Genomic DNA, 18,411 nt, shown 5'->3' on the forward strand with positions numbered 1-18,411 from the left:
ACCATAGTGCCCCGTGGCATGTTTCTTGTTCTTAAACTCCTTTCTTGCAACAACAACAAAAAATCATCAATAGATTTAAAACAAAACTGTGCACCCCAATCAGGTTTTTTTTTTTTTAAAGAAATTAAAAGGCATTGTATCTTCTGTTAAATATTTATGTAGTAGGCTACTGATGTCTTCATTTAAATCTGTCTTTTGAGATGTAAATTAGACATGGTTAGGGAGGTAGGGGAGGTGTAGACTCTTTCCCATGAAAACGTTCAAGTGTGAGGTTCTTTCTGAACAGGCACCTTACTGTTTTTTTCTCTAGAAAGCCTGCATCTGCTTTTTTTTTAATGGAATTTTTATTCGATTTTCTAAAATTCTAAAATAGCCTTTTAGACTATTTAGGGATTTCTCATGAATAGCTTTATAAGGATTTTATCATCTAGAAAATTGCAGTTCTCAGTTCAATTAAATGTAATCTGTTAAGCAAATGTGAGGATGCATTGTTTGTCTTATAAAATAAATTGTACAGTAAGTAGGTCTCGTTTAGAGATCTGGATTGCAAGTTTCTTCAGTATATGTGCTCATTTAAAATTTTTTCAGATATACTTGTTCTTAAAGACATAGGGTATTGCTTTTGTTTGTTTTTGTTTTTACCTCCCCAAAGTACTTAGGAATTGAGGCATAGTATTTTTTCAGAAAATGTCCTTTTATTTTTTTACATCAGAGACCTTGAATATTTAATTTACTTTTCTGTGAAGCTGTCAGTTGTAATCAGCAATTTAAAAAAAAAAAACTAATAAAACAAATCCTCATTTCACAATTTAAACCTTATTGAGTCTAATTCACTAGCGCTGCGAGTTTATTATTCTCCTGCAGTTTGACGTGCCTCCAATTGTAATTGTGTTGACCCTTCAATGCATTAAATCTCCCCAGTGCTTATCAAACTGGGAGAGATAAGTCTACAATTCGGAACTTCATTAAATATCTCATTTATATTAAACAGATGATAGCTTCTAACAGAAATAATAATTTGTTCCAATGAAGGAGCCTGAGCCATTGTGGTTTCCTCTGTTTGAGATGTGCGGTCCTCTCTCCCACTTGGCGGTGCTGTGCTGCCTCCCCCCAGGCTCCCCCTACCACCAGCCCAGCCCTCCCTGCCAAGCCCTCTTTGTCTCTGGCTGAAAGCCAGTACCGGAGCGTCATAAGATATTAGTCTATGGGGTTAACCTCAGAGCCCACATTTGGAGGATTGCTGTTAAGTGTGCTTTGTTCCTCCTTGAAGCTGATTTGTTTCAAGGCCTTATGAACATAGGTTCCTTATTCCTATTATTTTTGTGAAGAATCTGACCTATGAGGCACAGCTGTTTTAAAGAATGCCACATACTGTTTTAATCATGGTGATGGAAATTGACCTATATTCTTTGCTTATTTTTTTAGATCATATATGTTTGTGACCAACACATCTTTGCTTCATTAGAATATTTGGTCCTTACTTCTATATTGTTTGTGTACTATGAAAGTGGTTTTCTCAGGTACTCACTATCTTAAGATTGCAGTAAGAGAATAGGATTTTTTTTTCTAATTTCTAGCAGAAGAAATGTAGACTCGGTGAATTGTTCAAGACAACTGAGCTCACAAGTGGTCTTTAGGTCTTGTAGAGTAGATAGTAATTCTACCAGCTCTTGTGAGGTATATTTGCTTATTATAGATACAAAAAGTATAGCTCAGTTCCAGCTTCCATTCTGATAAAGCACGCTTTATGCAGAGCAACATCTCATAAAGAATTCCGAATTAAACCATAACTTAAATTGACTTCAGCAGATACTAACAGTCAAATTGAAAAAATAAGCAGCAAAATAAGTTAAAAAAAAAAAAAAGCTTTTAATATACATATTTTTCCTCCAATGGCTGCAATCTGACAGAACTTCATGGGAGGCCCAGTGTAAAGTGGCAGAGAAAGTTGGTCATTAGGCAGAGCTGTCATCACAAATTATTTTGGTACAGGGTGAAAAGTTCTAGTTCATTTGGTACCCAGTTGGATGCAGGCCTTGGGCAAGTTGTTATAATTCCCCCATGCTGCTCATGGGCCTCCAGGACTGACTTTCCCTTGCCCCCTTTTCTCCATAGCTGAAGTCGCCTGGGAGCCCCTCTGGACCCGAGCTGCCCATTGAAACGGTATTGGATGATCGAGAACGAAGAATTTCCCATTCCCTCTACAGTGGGATCGAGGGGCTTGATGAATCCCCCACGAGAAATGCTGCCCTCAGCAGGATAATGGGTGAGTCAGGTAAAACTCTGTTTATCACATCTTATTTTTATGCTTTCCTGGTTCACTGGAAGGTTATTAATGTAATATTAATGTAAGGCAGGCCCGTGTTTTTAAGAGGAGAAAGAGCAGGTTCATTACAATCATCCAGGAAGTGTTAATAGTGGAGAGACTGAATCAATACATTGATTTTGTTAAGTGAATTTTAGATCCTGTAACATGTGGGGGGCTGGGGGGGAGAAAAGGAAGGGTCACATGGAAATACAGTCAGTGATCAAGATGTGTTTAGCTTGTTGGAGAGTAGACGTGAAGCCATGTTTTAGGAAAGTCAGAATTCAGTGGTTTATGACAAGGAGGATTCAGAGTTGTGTCGCTTTCACAGCAGCGCTGTGTGTAGGGAACAAACGCATCTCCCCACGTTTGCAGGTAGACGAAATACTCACATTGATTTGGCTTGTACTCAGTAAGATGTTACCGTTTTTAAGTTGCATCTCTACTTTTTCAAAACCCTCATTTTAAAATCTGGAAGCTGGTGTTTTGCATCCTTTGTTTGGATTCAGCACCACACTGTCTGCTTGGCCCCCAGTGGGTAATGAGGTTATTAGCACGAGCTCCGCAGCCGCGCAGCTCTCTCCTAACAGATCCAGTTAATAAAGACTTGCTTTGCCACAGGAGTGGTTGGATTGACTGAGTTGCTCATCTTGGGATTAACTTGTGAGAGTTTTCAAATTTAAAGCATAAGAAGCTGTTTTGATTAAAACAGCCCCTGACATAAAACACTTTTATTGCTGGTGTGTTTCGCAAGGCTTGAAAGTAAAACCCTAAATTTAATGCCATTTTGAAACATTTAATGAAGATTTAATACAATTCAAGTCTCCATTGCGAAGCTTCATTGGGACAGGAATTTATTTCCTTCATCAGTGGACATTTGTGGAAAACCTTCTATTGACAAGACGTTTGTGTACAAACTTTTCTTGTAGATACAAAAATGAGTGAGACACAATCTTTGCTTATAAAGAACTCTCTCCTGGGCGTGACAGGAAAAACAAATAAAAATGACTAGTACAATTTTCTGGTCTTCCTTTGGTCCTTCTAGCTTTCTAGTTTGGAAAAGTTGCTAAATTCTCAGTTCCTTATTTTGTTGCACATAGGACTTAGACCTGCCAGCCCTTGGTTTGATTTTGTCGATAATTTTCTGTTCTTTTTTTTTTTTTTTTTGCCTGCTTGGCATAAATGGAAGTAGGGGAAGGATGCTGAAACCATTGTGCACTTGTTAGGAGGTACACAGTTCTCAGAGATTACCACACTAATCTTCACTTCTTAATGATCGTTCTCTTCACTGGCGTTGCATTTCCCATACTTTCTTGGTTGTGGCGTGAAATTTATCTTTGTTAAATACTTTTTTCATTAATGAAAATTCAGACCCCTTGAGAGAGAGAGTGCATGTGTCCCTGGATCTGCGTGCATACAAAGTGATACGCTGTTCCCCTTTATTATAGGAACATAGGACTTGCCATACTGAATCAGACCATTGGTCCACCAGTTCCTGTAACCTGCGTCCTGCCTCCAATCCCTGATGCTTCAGAGGAAGGCTGAGAAACTAAAACTAAAAAACCAAAAAACCCCAAAATTCACCTAGTGACCTTTTGAAGTGCTGTCTATAAGGGGTTGAGGATTCCTTCATTTTCTTCATAGTCTGGTGCCCTGATTTTGTTAGCTGTGGCTTCATTAGGCCACTTCCGTTGGTGTTGCTGTTGTTCTTCCTTCCCTCCTGTGGAGATGTAATGGACTTTTAAGGCTCCAGATGCCTTCCGGGGGCAGCAACTTCCCTCCCAGCTCTGTGCTTTGTGATCTTTGTGATGTACTGTGCATGCCCTTTGGGTGGGGGGTGAAAGACTCTTTACCCTTTGTTGGTAGGCCAAGTTAATGTTGAACAGTTTGGATATTTTCTTTACATCGTTTTTTACATATTCTACTGCTAACAACTAGGGATCCTCTCTAGTTTTGCCCTGAGAAATGTATATGCTTAACCTGATCTGTCTTGAGTTTCACAAATTTGAGAACTCAGTCTTCATCAGTCCATACTCCATTATCAGTGGCCCTAAGAAACAGTTAGTTTGCTAAGTCCATTCCCAGGTCCTGCAAGGGATTTTAGCTTACAACAAAATACCAGAACAGGTTACCAAATATCAGAAAGTAGAGCACTGAATTTCTGTTAACCTAAATCAGTAGCACTAGTATGTATCTGATTTGCACAGAATCTAGGTACATGGAAATCTCTCAGGTAGATCTTGTTTGGTTACGGGTTGTCTTCTGTATTTAGAATAGCTCATATGTAGACACTAGTGGAGGTGATGGTATTTACTTTATGATCTGCTCTGATTCAGATAGAGCTTTGTATTGAAATTCTAGCTGATTAAGAAATGACTGATTGTATGCAAACAGGGTGAATTTTTACCTAGAAAAATCCTCATGTGAGACTCTAGACCAAAAGGAGCTTTGGGGCTCTCTAACTCATTTCTGTGGAAACATATCTCAGGAGAGAAGCTTCTAAAAAATAAATCAAAAAAGGAAGAGATGGAAGACTTGGCAGGGTCAGGGGTCATCCGCTGCATTCTCCCACTTAACAGATAAAGGACCACCAACACAAGATCCCATGGTGATTTTTTTGTTCTTTGTTGTTTTTGGTTATTTCCTTTTTCTAAAAGTAGCCCTCTCTAGGGCATAGTTAGACCACACAATGAGGACCAGTGATGACCATTCTTTATTAATATTAATTTATCCATATCTTTAAGCAAAAAGCATTAGACAGTCTCCAGAAGCTGTTCATTCTGGCGGCCACTGTGTTCTGAAGATTAGAACAGCTCATCTCTGAAAACAGCCTTAGAAATCATCTACTCCAGCTGAATTATCTCATGTTCAGAGAAATTCAGTGACAAGTCTGAAGTCACAAGGTTTCTGTGTTCCTGAACCAGTGAGGGTGTGTCTTCTCCCGATTCATGAGTCCCACATTACTTCAACCTGGATTGGTCTCCCTAGCTTTTGGTCAGATCAGCCAGAGTTGTGACCAAGGCAAGATTTCTGCTAATGTCTCCTGTGTGGGCTTACCTGCCACTAATCAGGGCTTTTAATCCTGGATATTCATTAAAAAGAAATTTCTAGAGATCCAACCTAGGATCACTTCATGTTAAAAGACTTAAAAAAAAAATCTCCTAAATTGCTGGACTGCCTTAACTATAATAATCATTAAATAATAACAGGCATGGTTAATTTAACCAACATGCTCACTAAAATATATCTCAAGTTGACACTTGGAGTCATGGAACCTTAATTTTTTTTTTTTTTCCAAATTTTAATCTGAAGAAATTTTTTGTTTAAAGTAAGACCAAAATCTGGTATATTCGTTTTAGAGTTTAACCTCAGTAGTTTTTATAGTCATACATTTGTGGTGAGTTTAATAAATATTTGTGCTCAGCATATTTTTATCTTGTTAGAAATTCAGCATTGATAAATGGAACATTAATGTTATTTTTATTGTGAGTCAAATCACTGGAAAAGTTTTCATCTGTTTCTAGTGTCATGAATGGTATTGTCTTCTGTGTAAATGTACCAATTAATAAATGTTTAGTAAACAATCATTTTGTATCCATTGTTTCACTCCTCTATAAGATATTGATTGGTTTAAGTTTTAGTTAGTAGTTTGTTGGTTAACTAGTTGAGGAAGGAATATTTATCCATCAAACAACAGATCAAAGGCTTCTCAGATCACCCTTGGAAGGTTTCACGTTTATGATGTACTCACATCATTAAGAGGTATTGTCTAGGTGGAGTTGGTAGAACTGGGAGTGAAATAATTTAGTTGTCCATTATTCCCAATATATTCCTGCATCCAGAATCAAAAACTAACTCTTGGCGAGTATGTGAAGAAGTTGGGAAGCTCATAAAAAATGTGAATTCTCAAATCTTTTGAAATATTAACCCCTAGAATCATTTGTGAGAGGAAAAAAGCTAAATTGTTTTCTTATTATTAGGAAAATTTCTTACCATTTATGTATAAAATTTTGGATCACTTAAGGTACAATATTTCTACTCAACACAGCATATTATAAAAGGATTGTCATATGAAGAACCATTCAGTGTTCCATATTGCTTATTAGGCTGTCTCCCAGAATATATTGTGTAAACCCAAGAGTTTTAGTTTTTGTGTTTAAAAGCGAGTGCACTATAATTATATTGTAATTTTTCCTTCCAGTAAATTTTGCCTTTGTGAGGACTTGGCATTTAATGCTGTGACACGTGCCTTGTCAGTGGCGAGCTGTCAGGGATAACTCTGGTTTTGTCATTCTGTACACTTTTTAGGCAAAAAAGTCTGTCTTGAGAAGGAAATATTTCTTCTGGTGATCGTCCTAGGATGCCCAACTTTATTTATGAATGATAATTTTTTAGACAGATTTTTTTCTTTCTGTGTTGAAGTCCTAAAACTCAAGTAGTAGTAAATGAGTAATTTGAATTCAGGAGAAGGAAACGATTACGTTAAATTGGATTTGCTTTATAATCATGAGCATTCATAAAAAGTTGCTAGTTTTCACAGTTTGTCAAAATGAGTGCATTTCAAATCAAAATAGAGTGTTTTTCTTGATAAAATGCTATGTTGCTGTTTCAGTAAACATAGAGTATTTCTATAATAAAGTAGTTGGTGCTAAATAATGAATGCGTTTGAAACGTCTAGCACATACTCTTCTGTGGGTTGTCCTGAAAAGATACATATCAACTTAATTTTTGTTCCTTTGTTGAACATCTAGAATAATATGTGTTTTAAAAATCCTTCAAGCCTATATATGCCAGCCCATAATTGCCAAAATCGTGTTAAAATAAAAAGTCATCATTTGCACATTCTTACGAATGTTTGTTTTAAAAATTAGATCTTAAGCCTGATGTTAAAATGTTAAAATCTCTCCACATGTTGCTGTGGTGCTATTTTAAAAAGTGGCTCACAATAAAGGGAAAGAGCACCCAGTGTAAAGTGTAAAATGGTGCCAGTGTTGGGAAAGGACAGCAGTCCGTTTCAGTTGGGTAGGAGCCAGTAGAGCTGGCTTACCAGATTGGAATATTGGACTTCAAATGAGACTTGGCCTATCCTGCTGTAAGGTGATGGGGAAATTGTCAATTCTTGTCCTGTTGGGAGAGGCAGTCATCGTACCCTGATGTATGTTTCTGTGAGTATGAAATCTCTTGATGGGTCCACTTGGGCCAAAGGCTTGTCCAGCGAGGTCTTACCCAGAAGTATGGCATGAGATTTGAGGAGGAAGCCAGAACTGTGGATGTTTTGGGGAGGAAGATGCCTCATCAAAGATAAAGAAGCTTTATCTTTAGTGATTGAGGGCTTGAATCTTCATTTTGTCCCAAAAAATACATCTGTCATGGTGATCCCACACGCCCGAGCAGACTTCCCCAAAAAACTCATCAGTAGAGACAGTTTGGAGTCTCTCCTTACCAAGAACGTTACATCGGAATTGAATAAATAAAAATATACAGACCCCACTATCTTGCCCTGAAATCCTTTGGGCAGTGAGATCCTATCATTTCAGATCACTCCTGCCATCTCCCTGTGAGGCCTCAACTTTGCATGTACTCATCTTTGACGTGCCCCCTCAGTGTACCGGGAGCTTTTCTCCATCATGAATTTAATGATGTTGTTGCCAATGCGTAAAGTCAATGTCATCATTTCTCCTAGCAGAAAAGATCACATTCCTCATTCAGAGCCCAACTGTGAGATTAACTTTTGTGAAGATCCCTGGCGTCCTCTACCTCCAGCTGCCCAGGCAATTACAAGCCCTAGTGAAGGCCATAGTCCTTTGAGCACATCCTTCACACCACCAGTCCGTTATCCCTGTTTGTATGCCGGGCTCTTTCTCAGGGTGTGGGCTCTTTGGAGGCAGAGGTTTAAGTCTTTCTTCCATCCTTGCTATGTGGTATGTGCCCAGCGAATGAGTACGGGAGTGATTGATGTAAGTCTGCAGGGCTTCCCTATAAATTTCCTGGTAAAATTTTTCAAAGGACTTCCACAACCTAGAATCTGTGTCACATTTTCACATTAGAAGACGTTCTGGAGATCATCTGTGGCTTTAGGAAACCTGAATCCAGTGAAATTAAACTCTGTGCCAAGAGCTACAGAGCCACCAAGTCAGAGAAGGGAGCAGACTCGAGGCCTCCACTGGCCATTTACTTGTGAAAAAATAAATGTCCTTCCTTCTGTTTTGTTCCACCAGGTTGAGCAGACATTTGGAAATTTAGCCTTTTTCTAATATTGTCATTCGTATAGCTATATGTGTAGCCCTTAGATCGAGATCTAGAATTTCTCTTACTTTTCTTTCCACTGGGCAGGTAAATACCAGCTGTCCCCCACGGTGAACATGCCCCAGGATGACACTGTCATTATAGAAGATGACAGGCTGCCAGTGCTTCCCCCACATCTGTCTGACCAGTCATCTTCCAGCTCCCACGATGACGTGGGCTTCATGACAACGGACGCCGGCACGTGGGCGAAGGCTGCAATCAGTGATTCAGCAGACTGGTAAGACCGCACTCCAGGCTTGGAAAACATGACTTAATTGCAATCACCTTCATTTTATGTTTAAATGGTCTATCATTAAGCACAGTTAATCAGTTTTGTTTTATGGCCGTGTTCTGTTTCCGTGGTCTTAATACTCTTAATTATCACTCTTTTAATAAAAGATTCCCCTCCACCCCATAAACTTGCCCCATTGTTTTAGCGTGTCCAGAGCTGTACTGACTAACTCCGCCAGCTCTATGACAGAGCTTCCGCTCACCAAAAAGACCTTTTCATTTCTGAAGTTCCGCTGTTGGTTATTTTAGATCTGTATTAATTTGATGAATTGTTTTTTCATTAAATCAGTTCTAAGCAAAATCTCTGAGGTGGCTGAAAGTTTGTAACCATTAGATGACTTTGGTCAAATTAATAGCTGCTATGCTGTAGGAGTGGGAGGAGACTTTTTTTTTTAAATTTATTTATTTGACAGACAGAGATCACAAGTAGAGAGAGAAGGGGAAGCAGACTCCCTGCTAAGCAGAGAGCCCGATGTGGGGATGATTCCAGGACCCTGAGATCATGACCTGAGCCGAAGGCAGAGGCTTTAACCCACTGAGCCACCCAGGTGCCCCAGGAGGAGACTTTTTAAAGGGTTGGTTTTTTTAGAGTGCTGTAACCCTTCCTTCTTGCTTCTAACATTGTGACTTTTGGGGCAGTCTAATGCCGTTTCTTTCTCCCAAATCTCCCAAAACAGAAGGAAGCATTTGATATTATCGAGCCGATGCGAGGCCCGTGAGTGTGGATGTGTGCCTTAATTTGCGTGCCTCGTAATTACACACATCCATAAGCCGAAAGGCAAGTACCTCCCAGGGATGACCTTGTGAGGTTGTAGTAAAAATTAGCATAAGCCGCGTGAAACATTATACCAGAATTTTCTTATTGCCCTTTCTCTGGGGGTGTTCCATGAATACATCAGCAAAATAATACTTAAATGTTACAGCATTGTTCTTCACCACTTACCCATTTCTCTTCTCTACTCTTACCCAGACTTGTGTCAACAGTCGGTATTAGATCAGAGAGGTCTGGGGGCCCATTGTTGATTTGTGTTAACATTTTTTAGAGGTGATCTTAGCAAAGTCACCCACTCCCCAGCCCCCTTCCCCCACTCCTTACAAAACCACATGAACATCCAGCACATGTACCTGGGAATTCTGGAATAGTCTCACCTGTTTGTTTGGATCCTTGAAAAGTCTGTCTCTGTCTTGTCTTGTCTTCTTTCTTCAAGAAAAAAAAAAACAAAAATCTCTTCCTGAAAATACAGGATTTAAAAAGGAGCTATACTCCAGCTTGCATGATAATAGCATATCTGTGAATGAGGTTTTTGGCTCAACATAGAAGGGGAAACCACAGTATAAAGTAAAATCTCATTTGAAATCCACAGATGCTGTTCCATTCACTGCTGCAGTTCGTATCTGTTTCGGAGAGTGAAAGCAGCAACAGGGAAAGTGAGGGTTAGTTATTGGCAGCGTTCAACTTTGGGACAAAAGCCTTCGAATTTCCACGGTGGTGAGGATTGTGAAGGTGGCCATAGGAATAGATCTGTTTGGGGCCTTCTAACGCACTGTATTGGTGAAACTAAATAAGGAACTAGCAGAAATAGATTGTGGCATTAATTTCCCTAAGGGCATTGATAAAATGGGGAGGACTTGCGTGATTTTGCTGTGGGGGACGTGGAGCAGGGGAAGGAATATGAATGAAGGGTTATCCAAACAAGAATGGCAGCTGTTCCGAATCACAGCAGAAAATGTAAGCTTTTCCAGCCTGACAATATCTCCCTAATCCTTGATGAAAATGTTATGAAAACAAAAGGGCAATAAGACAGGATTAATAACTGGAATTTTAATAACATTGGGGGTCAGGATATGGTTACATTCTTGAAAGAATCAGCTGTCAGTTTTGCAATCGAACTTGTTAAGTATTCTAGTATACTGTTTATTGTGTCTGAAATTAGTTTAATGGGTATATTGATAGGGAAGAATTAAGTATGTCATGGTTTAAGAGTATTTAGTTATTTTAAGACTCTTATTAGCTCACAAACTCATTTGACATTTTAAATTGTGTATGTTTACAGTTCACTGAGCCATCGTGGAAGGTGAATACGTCAAATGGCTGAACTTTTGTTAACGAATAGGATATACTTTTTTCAATCCATTAATTGATTTAGGGAACATCAACAATGTTTTTAAGGAGAAACAAGGCAAAACAGCAGATTCTAATCTTAGTGGCAACATAATTCCAAGGATATGAGATCAGTTTAAAAAATATGCCAATATGTGGTTTTCAGATAACATTGGCACCAACAATATTTATTTGAAAAGTCTCTTACCAAAATTTCTATTAAGAATGTATTTCATGAGTAGAATGATTGAAGGGATCAGCTTTCAACAGATGAAAGAATTATTCTTACTGAAAATATATAATTTAGAGTACGCTATTGCAAAATTGGATCATAGTTCTTATCATATGGGTTTTTAGTTTTCACTTCTAGGACTGTCTTTTCCAATTGGGGTGTATGTGGAAACTACAAGAATAATGTAGTAAGCATAGTGGTATCTGAATACTACTACATAAACATAGTACTCAAGCATATATAAATTTAAGGAATATGTCTAAACAGTACGTAATTATGTGTATACTACAGGCTGTGGCTGTAAATACATACACACACACACGCACACACATGCATACACACACCCATACATACGCACACACGTACATGTACACACATACATACACGCACACATGCACGCACCCATACATACACACGTGCACACGCTTACATGCACACACACATGCATACACACATACATGCACAGATACATGCATACACAGTATGCAGGCATAGTAGTATGTGAAGGAGCCCCAAAGGTTTCAAAAATGTAGTCAAAATTTCATGGAAAAAAAGTGGCATATTAAAGATGGAAAGATATAATATAGAATGCAGAGAAAAGAACGTTTATTTGGACATAACAAAGAACTTTACCAAATAAAGTTGTTCTTGCCCTGGGCTGAATTCCCAGTGCCCATGGAATACATCTTCTCTCTCCTCAGTACTGGGACATCTTCTCTCTCCTCAGTAGGGGAGGCAAGCCGGGTGCCCAGGATACAAACTACAGGCAGGGAATCACTCCCAGGTGTGCATCGTGACCTCGCACGACCGTGAGAGTGAGTGCTTCCTTGAATTTGGAGTCGTGGGCACCCACCTTATCTCATCCTGGGGGCCCCACTCTGTGCTTGGTGGAGCAGATTGGGAAGGACTGTGCAGTTCCCCTGTGTATTCCCCTATCTATAGCTGTTATCATAATGTGTATTAAGTTGATTATTTGAGACAGACAGTCTTTGTGGGGTGATAATAGCTTACTTTGTATGGTGGTTTGCAGTTTACAAAGGGCTTTCACATTATGTCCTTGAAGTCTCTCACTGGCCTTGCCAGATGGGTGGGGCCGCTCTCCTGTTTATTGAGCATAAGAATACACGTGCGCCCGACACATTTCAGGTCACTTAACCTGAGGGCGAAACATTTCCCTTGATGTCTTTCTTTTTACAATTTTTGCTTTAGCTCTTCTCTCAGAGCCAGCTATCATTTCATGCACAGTAAACTGCAGCTACGTTTTTTTGATGGATATCCAAACCAGATCTCTCTGCTTTACCAGTATGGATGGTAATTGTCTGCGGCCGTAAAGGGTAGAGACGTTTGCTCCATCAGAAGCATAAGGCAGGCTATCAGCCTATAAACTCAGTTCTGTAAACTCAGCTGATGGGGTAGACGCGGCCCCCTCACCGTCTAGTATGTTTAGCTCTCTGTGGAGGCATTTTCTCCTCACCGGCCCAATGGGGAGGTGGCTGGGTGCTAACACAGGAGAGCGGTGTGTGTACTCAGTGTGCCCAGCACCGAACAACCATTCTTACTGCATGAAACTGTGCTCAGAACACTTAAGTACTTTTTTAAAGTGTTTACAGATTTTTACAAATAGGAGTGATTCTTTGTCATCCCATGACATGTCCCCTGGGAAAACTCTTCCGGCGGTGTCCTGTTACCAGTGATCTGCCATGGGTTTCACCATGTCTGTTTGAACTACTGTGGGTGTCGCCAAAATCAAATATCATCCGGGCTTAGTCGCCCTATTCCCGCCTCCCTCCAATACCAGACATTCCCCCATCTCCACGTCCACAGCATTGGCTTGGTGCGTCTGGTGTAGTATTTTTTTTTGTAGGAACGTGCAGAGAACAGAGATCGTTTGTTTTTATTTTTTTAACTTCGGTCCCCAGCACAACATGTTAATCAGAATAGGTTCTAATAAAGGTGTGTTGAGTTGGTTTCTTCTTAGTTGAATAAATACTGCTGAGAAACTGCATTCTCATGAAACCACACACCACAATGGTGTTTTTTTCATTCTTTTCTGAAACACGGGATAAAGGATATCTAAGAAGACCAGGATATCTAAAGGCTGTCTAAAAAAGACCATACTCTTTTTTAAAATTTTTACTTGATTGCAGTTCATACAGTCACTTGTTTGTGGCCAGTATTTGTATTCATATATGAAAGTCTTCCTCAAATATCCAATCCTCTCCATTTCCAAAAGACTACCAGCCTTATTTTTTTTTTTTTAAAGATTTTATTGTATTTATTTACTTTAGAGGGAGAGAGCCTGTGTGAGCAGGGGGAAGGTTGTTGGAGATCAGAGGGAGAAGAACAGGTGGATTTCCTGCTGAGCGCAGAGCCCAGTGCAGGGCTTGATCGCATGACCCTGAGACGATGACCTGAGCCAAACCAAGAGTCGAGCGCCGAACTGCCAGAGCCACCCCAGCACCCCCATCTGCCTTATTTTTGTTAATCACTTAGAAATAATGATGTATAGGGGAACAGTGAGGAAACTGAAGCAAATCAAGAAGGCGAGAGAACTCATGTGGAGAAAGAATTATTCTAAACGTAAACAGAATTTTGTATTTTCCCATCACTTCCTATTCAGCCACATTTTTTTTGTTTGTTTGTTTTGTTTTTTAATGAACTGTGTTTGTGTTAGTTTCAGCATTTCTGAGGAATACACATAGACACACCTTCTTACGCACAAGCGTATATGTTCTTTCCTGAAGTTGGATGTCCTCTATTTTTAGTAAATATTTTTATGTTTGTTTTTCTCTTCACACCAGCTCTTTGAGTCCAGATGTTGATCCAGTTCTTGCTTTTCAACGAGAAGGATTTGGACGCCAGAGTATGTCAGAAAAACGCACAAAGCAATTTTCAGATGCCAGTCAATTGGATTTCGTTAAAACGCGAAAATCAAAAAGCATGGATTTAGGTAGTGAGTACAATCTCCATGAATCTTTATCTAAATAAGGTTTAGATGCTTTCAGATTAAAATTGATAGTCCCAAACACATGTCTGTTTACTTTAAGCAATAGAGAAAATAAATGTGAAATGTGGCAATTTGGCAAAAATTAGTTTTTCTCTGAGTTTAAGATAACCATATTTATCATAAGTGGCATGTTTACATAGTGTGCAATATGTTAACATATATGTTTCCTGATGATAAAAGAAACAAACACACGCATCTCATGCTATATTCCTGCATCTTTATTTGAAAAGATGAAATGTGTTAACATCTTGGTTGTCTAAAACCAATTTTTGGAAATAGTATTTGGTTGACTGTGGGATTCTTCAACTAGAAGGAGAAGTATTGGAGAGAAACCATTATCTCAATCCATGTGTAGAATTTGGTTACTTCATGATATCTTTGTTTCACTCCTATTCTTTAAGGTTTATATAATAGAAACTCTTATGTGTTGATAATTAAGGCATGTAATTGAAGTAATAATTTGAGAGAATATTTGTTGTAGAAAGTATTTGGAAGCAAATGGGAGGAGAAAAATAACCGTAGTTGTTCAATCAAACACCAATCAGGTAGTGTCTCTTTTTGAATCAAAATCCACCAAAAAGCAAACAAACAAGTAAAATAATTAATTATATCTATAAACCGATCAAATGATTTACAGAACCTTTGTTAATCAACTGTAACTTATTTATGCTGTTCTCTGGTGGCTGTTTGTACTTCAAGACTAAAAGCATTAATTTATCACATGCATAAAAGAAAAATTTGGCGATGCATTGCCTTGGCTAATTATGATATGCTAACTTATAAATAACACACGTGTCTGTGAAATGAAATGACTGGCATTTTGCATGGAGACACTGCTTCCCCCCCGCCTTTTTTGATTATGAATGTTTGCTTGATGTTTCATATTATTTGCATGAAATATTACCTAAGAATGATCACCTAACTGAAAAGATCCGGGAATGGTTGAAGCATGTTGGGCTGTGGGGACTAACTGTGCTAACCAGTATACATTTACCTTTTAACAGTAGCTGACGAGACTAAACTCAATACAGTGGATGACCAGAAAGCAGGTAAGAATGGACAGTGAGACTGTTGCCATAGAAACTGTGGTCCAAGGAGCTGATCATAATTATAGAGCTGCCAGTCATATTACGTGTAAACATAAATATTCCAGACTTGCATGGATGTTTTCATTGTAGGAAATCAAATTGTACAAGAAAAGAAAAATTTTCTGTTAGAAGGAATACTAAGTACAAATATAATTAGTGTTTCCAAAATGCTAAAACAACCTAGATTTTAATAGTATTTGTGTAGAAATGTTTTGTCACGATTAAATAAAAATCAAAATCCTGAAAACAGGATCTCTTCTAATAGACTCTTAAGTATCTAAGTCATTTATTAGATGACTAGCTTGATGTCCAGACAATGATCCTCAAAGTGGTGATTTTGATTTGAAAGATGATAGCATAAATATAAATATTTTTCACTGATGGACAGTGTCCAGTAATGCTGTCTTTAGTTGCTCGGAAAACCTTAGTTCTTCTTCAGGTGCAAGAATTAGCTCATAGGGACGCCTGGGTGGCTCAGTTGGTTGGACGACTGCCTTTGGCTCAGGGCGTGATCCTGAAGTCCCGTGATCGAGTTCCGCATCAGGCTCCCAGCTCCATGGGGAGTCTGCTTCGCTCTCTGACCTTCTCCTCGCTCATTCTCTCTCTCACTGTCTCTCTCTCTCAAATAAATAAATAAAATCTTTAAAAAAAAAAAAAAGAATTAGCTCATAGTTGTCTGACATGGAGTTAGACTAGACAATCACACAGCTCCTTGTCTTGACTTGACTTTGTGAACCTATTCTAAAATTTTCTTTTTTTTTTTAATTAAGTCATTAGGACTGCTTCTAAAATGCTGTCTAGATCATTATGTAGCATCAGTAATCAGATTATATTGAACTGAGTTTTTCATTGTATTAGAATTTATTTTTATGTTATTTTATGAAAATAATCACAGGAAAGTCTTCACGTGTAATTAAAGTAATGTGCTTTGTACAGTGGTGCATTTATGATTTATTATTATAAGTTTGGAATAGTGTTTTAATTATTCTAGATCCGGTATGAAGTACTCACGTCACTTAGCACTAATTAGCTTCAATTCACCTTTTTAACCTGCAGTAGTAATTAGTTTTAGCCTGCTTGAAAAATGTGTATCCATATACATATGTAAAGATTATTGTGGACAAGGTTGGAGTTTTTACATTCTGTAGAGTAAAAGATACATTCTAAAAATTACATCCAATAAATCATAAGATTAACTGTAGTGGAAGGCAATTACTATAGCTTCAGCCATTATTATGTAGTTATTTCTCTGATCAAACATGAAATTCACTGAAATTCTGGAACAGGGCTAAGGAGAAACTATGTGATAGTTCATATATGTAAATTAGTAATTCGTTTTAGAGTTAACAGTATTCATTACTTTTAAAGAAGTAACCCCTATCCAAGTTAATGTTCATAAAAACCAACTCGAACTTCTCAGGTTAAAGAACATGACTTCATATACTATGCCAGTCAGGTAAAGTCAGGAAAATATTTAATTTTACCAACTCACTTTTACTAAAAGGAAAAGAGCATTAGTGCAATTAAAAAAATAATGATGATGATATCCAGAGTTTAATTGGATACATAAAATAACTTTCATGGAGAGGAGGCAGATTTTATAATCTAATTCAATCTAATTCTATTTTGTGTTTATATTGTGGTTTAAAATGTTGGATCCTAGATAAAAGCATTTTCCTTTTTTCTTTTATTTTCCCCACTATGCGCCATTGATCCTACCAAAGTAAACTAGAAAACCTTGGGAAACAAAATTATTACATAGACATCACAGTACCTATTTTTTGGTCTGTTGGTTTTAAATCTACATGAATAAAATGTCTAAAGTAGATCCTTTCCACCCTGAAATATTGGACAGTGAACAGATTTTCAGTTATTTTTCTTTCTTCAGTTCACTTGAATTGCTAAGATGATCATGATTTTATAGTTCAGTCCAAAGGTTTTTGGTAGAGCCACAGTGGCATTTCAGCACAGATCATCTGTCTAGCCATAAGCCTTTCATAATGAAAATTGAATTCCATTTCCCTTTGCCCTTGCAAAAGACATCCTCTACTTTTTTTCGGCAAGAGAGGTATTAGTAAGTAGTAGAAAAATGGCCTAGGGAAAACAGTATGATTATGATTTTCCCCTTTATTTCAGATTTAAAGTTCTTTTTTGATATTTGGGGGTAAATTTTCTTTGTGAATGAAAAGACAGAATAAGAGGAGAATTGTGTTTCTAACAGTTTAATCTTTGGATATAAAAAATAAGCAAAGTGTCCTAATGAACTGATTTATAAAGAGCTTTGGAATATTATTTTAAAATTAAAAGATGTTGATTTGTGTGTGCTTGTGTGTGTAAATAAGACAAATTTTTGCCCCTACTTTATATAGAGAAAGGCGTTTTTCATTTTCATCTCTAGGAAGTGCTAAGTGTATCATGTCGAGGTTCTCAGTAACCATCACTCAGGAATCTTAGCATTGTTCCTTAACAAAATCTTTGTTAACAGCTTCTTTGACAAATGTCATACTTAAATGTATCATATTCATGTTACAAATACGAAGTCTCTTTCTGTAAAGGACCAGATAGTAAATAATGTGGGCCTTATAGACCAAACAGTTCCTGTAACAATTATTTCATTCTGATGTAGCATGAACGCAGCCATGGAATAGAATGGGCGTTCCAGATTAGGCCCGTGGTGGGCTGATCCCTCTTATATATTCACAAATTACAAATTATGACTTTTTGTATAACCTTTTACTATAAGAATTTTCAACCATACCTAAATATAGAGGTAATAATTCATTGATTTCCTATATACATAATACCATGGCCAGAATGTTACATACTACAGTGTTACAATTTCAGAAAGAAGAATAGGTAGGTAAGCCTTAAATTATTCTTACAAAATATCTGTTGCTTATTTATATTTTCATCATTGTTTTTTCTACCAGATTTGCCTTTATGTATTTTAATATATACATATATATATTCTTATATATGTATATAAATATTTATATGCATGTATGTATAGACATATACCTATTTTAATATTCATGCTATTTCTAGATTTCATTATTAAAATGTTTAGTGCTGTGAGTATATTAAGTCAAAACTCAGCTAACT

At 37.7% G+C, this 18,411-nt stretch overlaps 1 protein-coding gene across 15 annotated transcripts in view; it reads left to right on the forward strand.

Annotated features, from left to right (window-relative positions):
- PARD3 (par-3 family cell polarity regulator) overlaps positions 1–18,411 on the forward strand; it is a 659,680-nt gene that overhangs the window by 423,447 nt on the left and 217,822 nt on the right. For 4 of the 15 annotated variants that reach the window (XM_044228092.1, XM_044228102.1, XM_044228095.1 and 1 more), the window contains 4 exons: positions 2,116–2,275; positions 8,639–8,828; positions 14,016–14,167; positions 15,226–15,270. In XM_044228092.1, the coding sequence (XP_044084027.1) occupies positions 2,116–2,275; positions 8,639–8,828; positions 14,016–14,167; positions 15,226–15,270 (547 nt within the window). The remainder of the gene's footprint in view (positions 1–2,115; positions 2,276–8,638; positions 8,829–14,015; positions 14,168–15,225; positions 15,271–18,411) is intronic. The other 11 variants (XM_044228105.1, XM_044228103.1, XM_044228107.1 and 8 more) reach the window with 6 other exon arrangements.

The sequence above is a fragment of the Neovison vison genome, chromosome 12 (assembly GCF_020171115.1).
Source record: "Neovison vison isolate M4711 chromosome 12, ASM_NN_V1, whole genome shotgun sequence".
In the NCBI taxonomy this organism is placed as follows: domain Eukaryota; kingdom Metazoa; phylum Chordata; class Mammalia; order Carnivora; family Mustelidae; genus Neogale; species Neogale vison.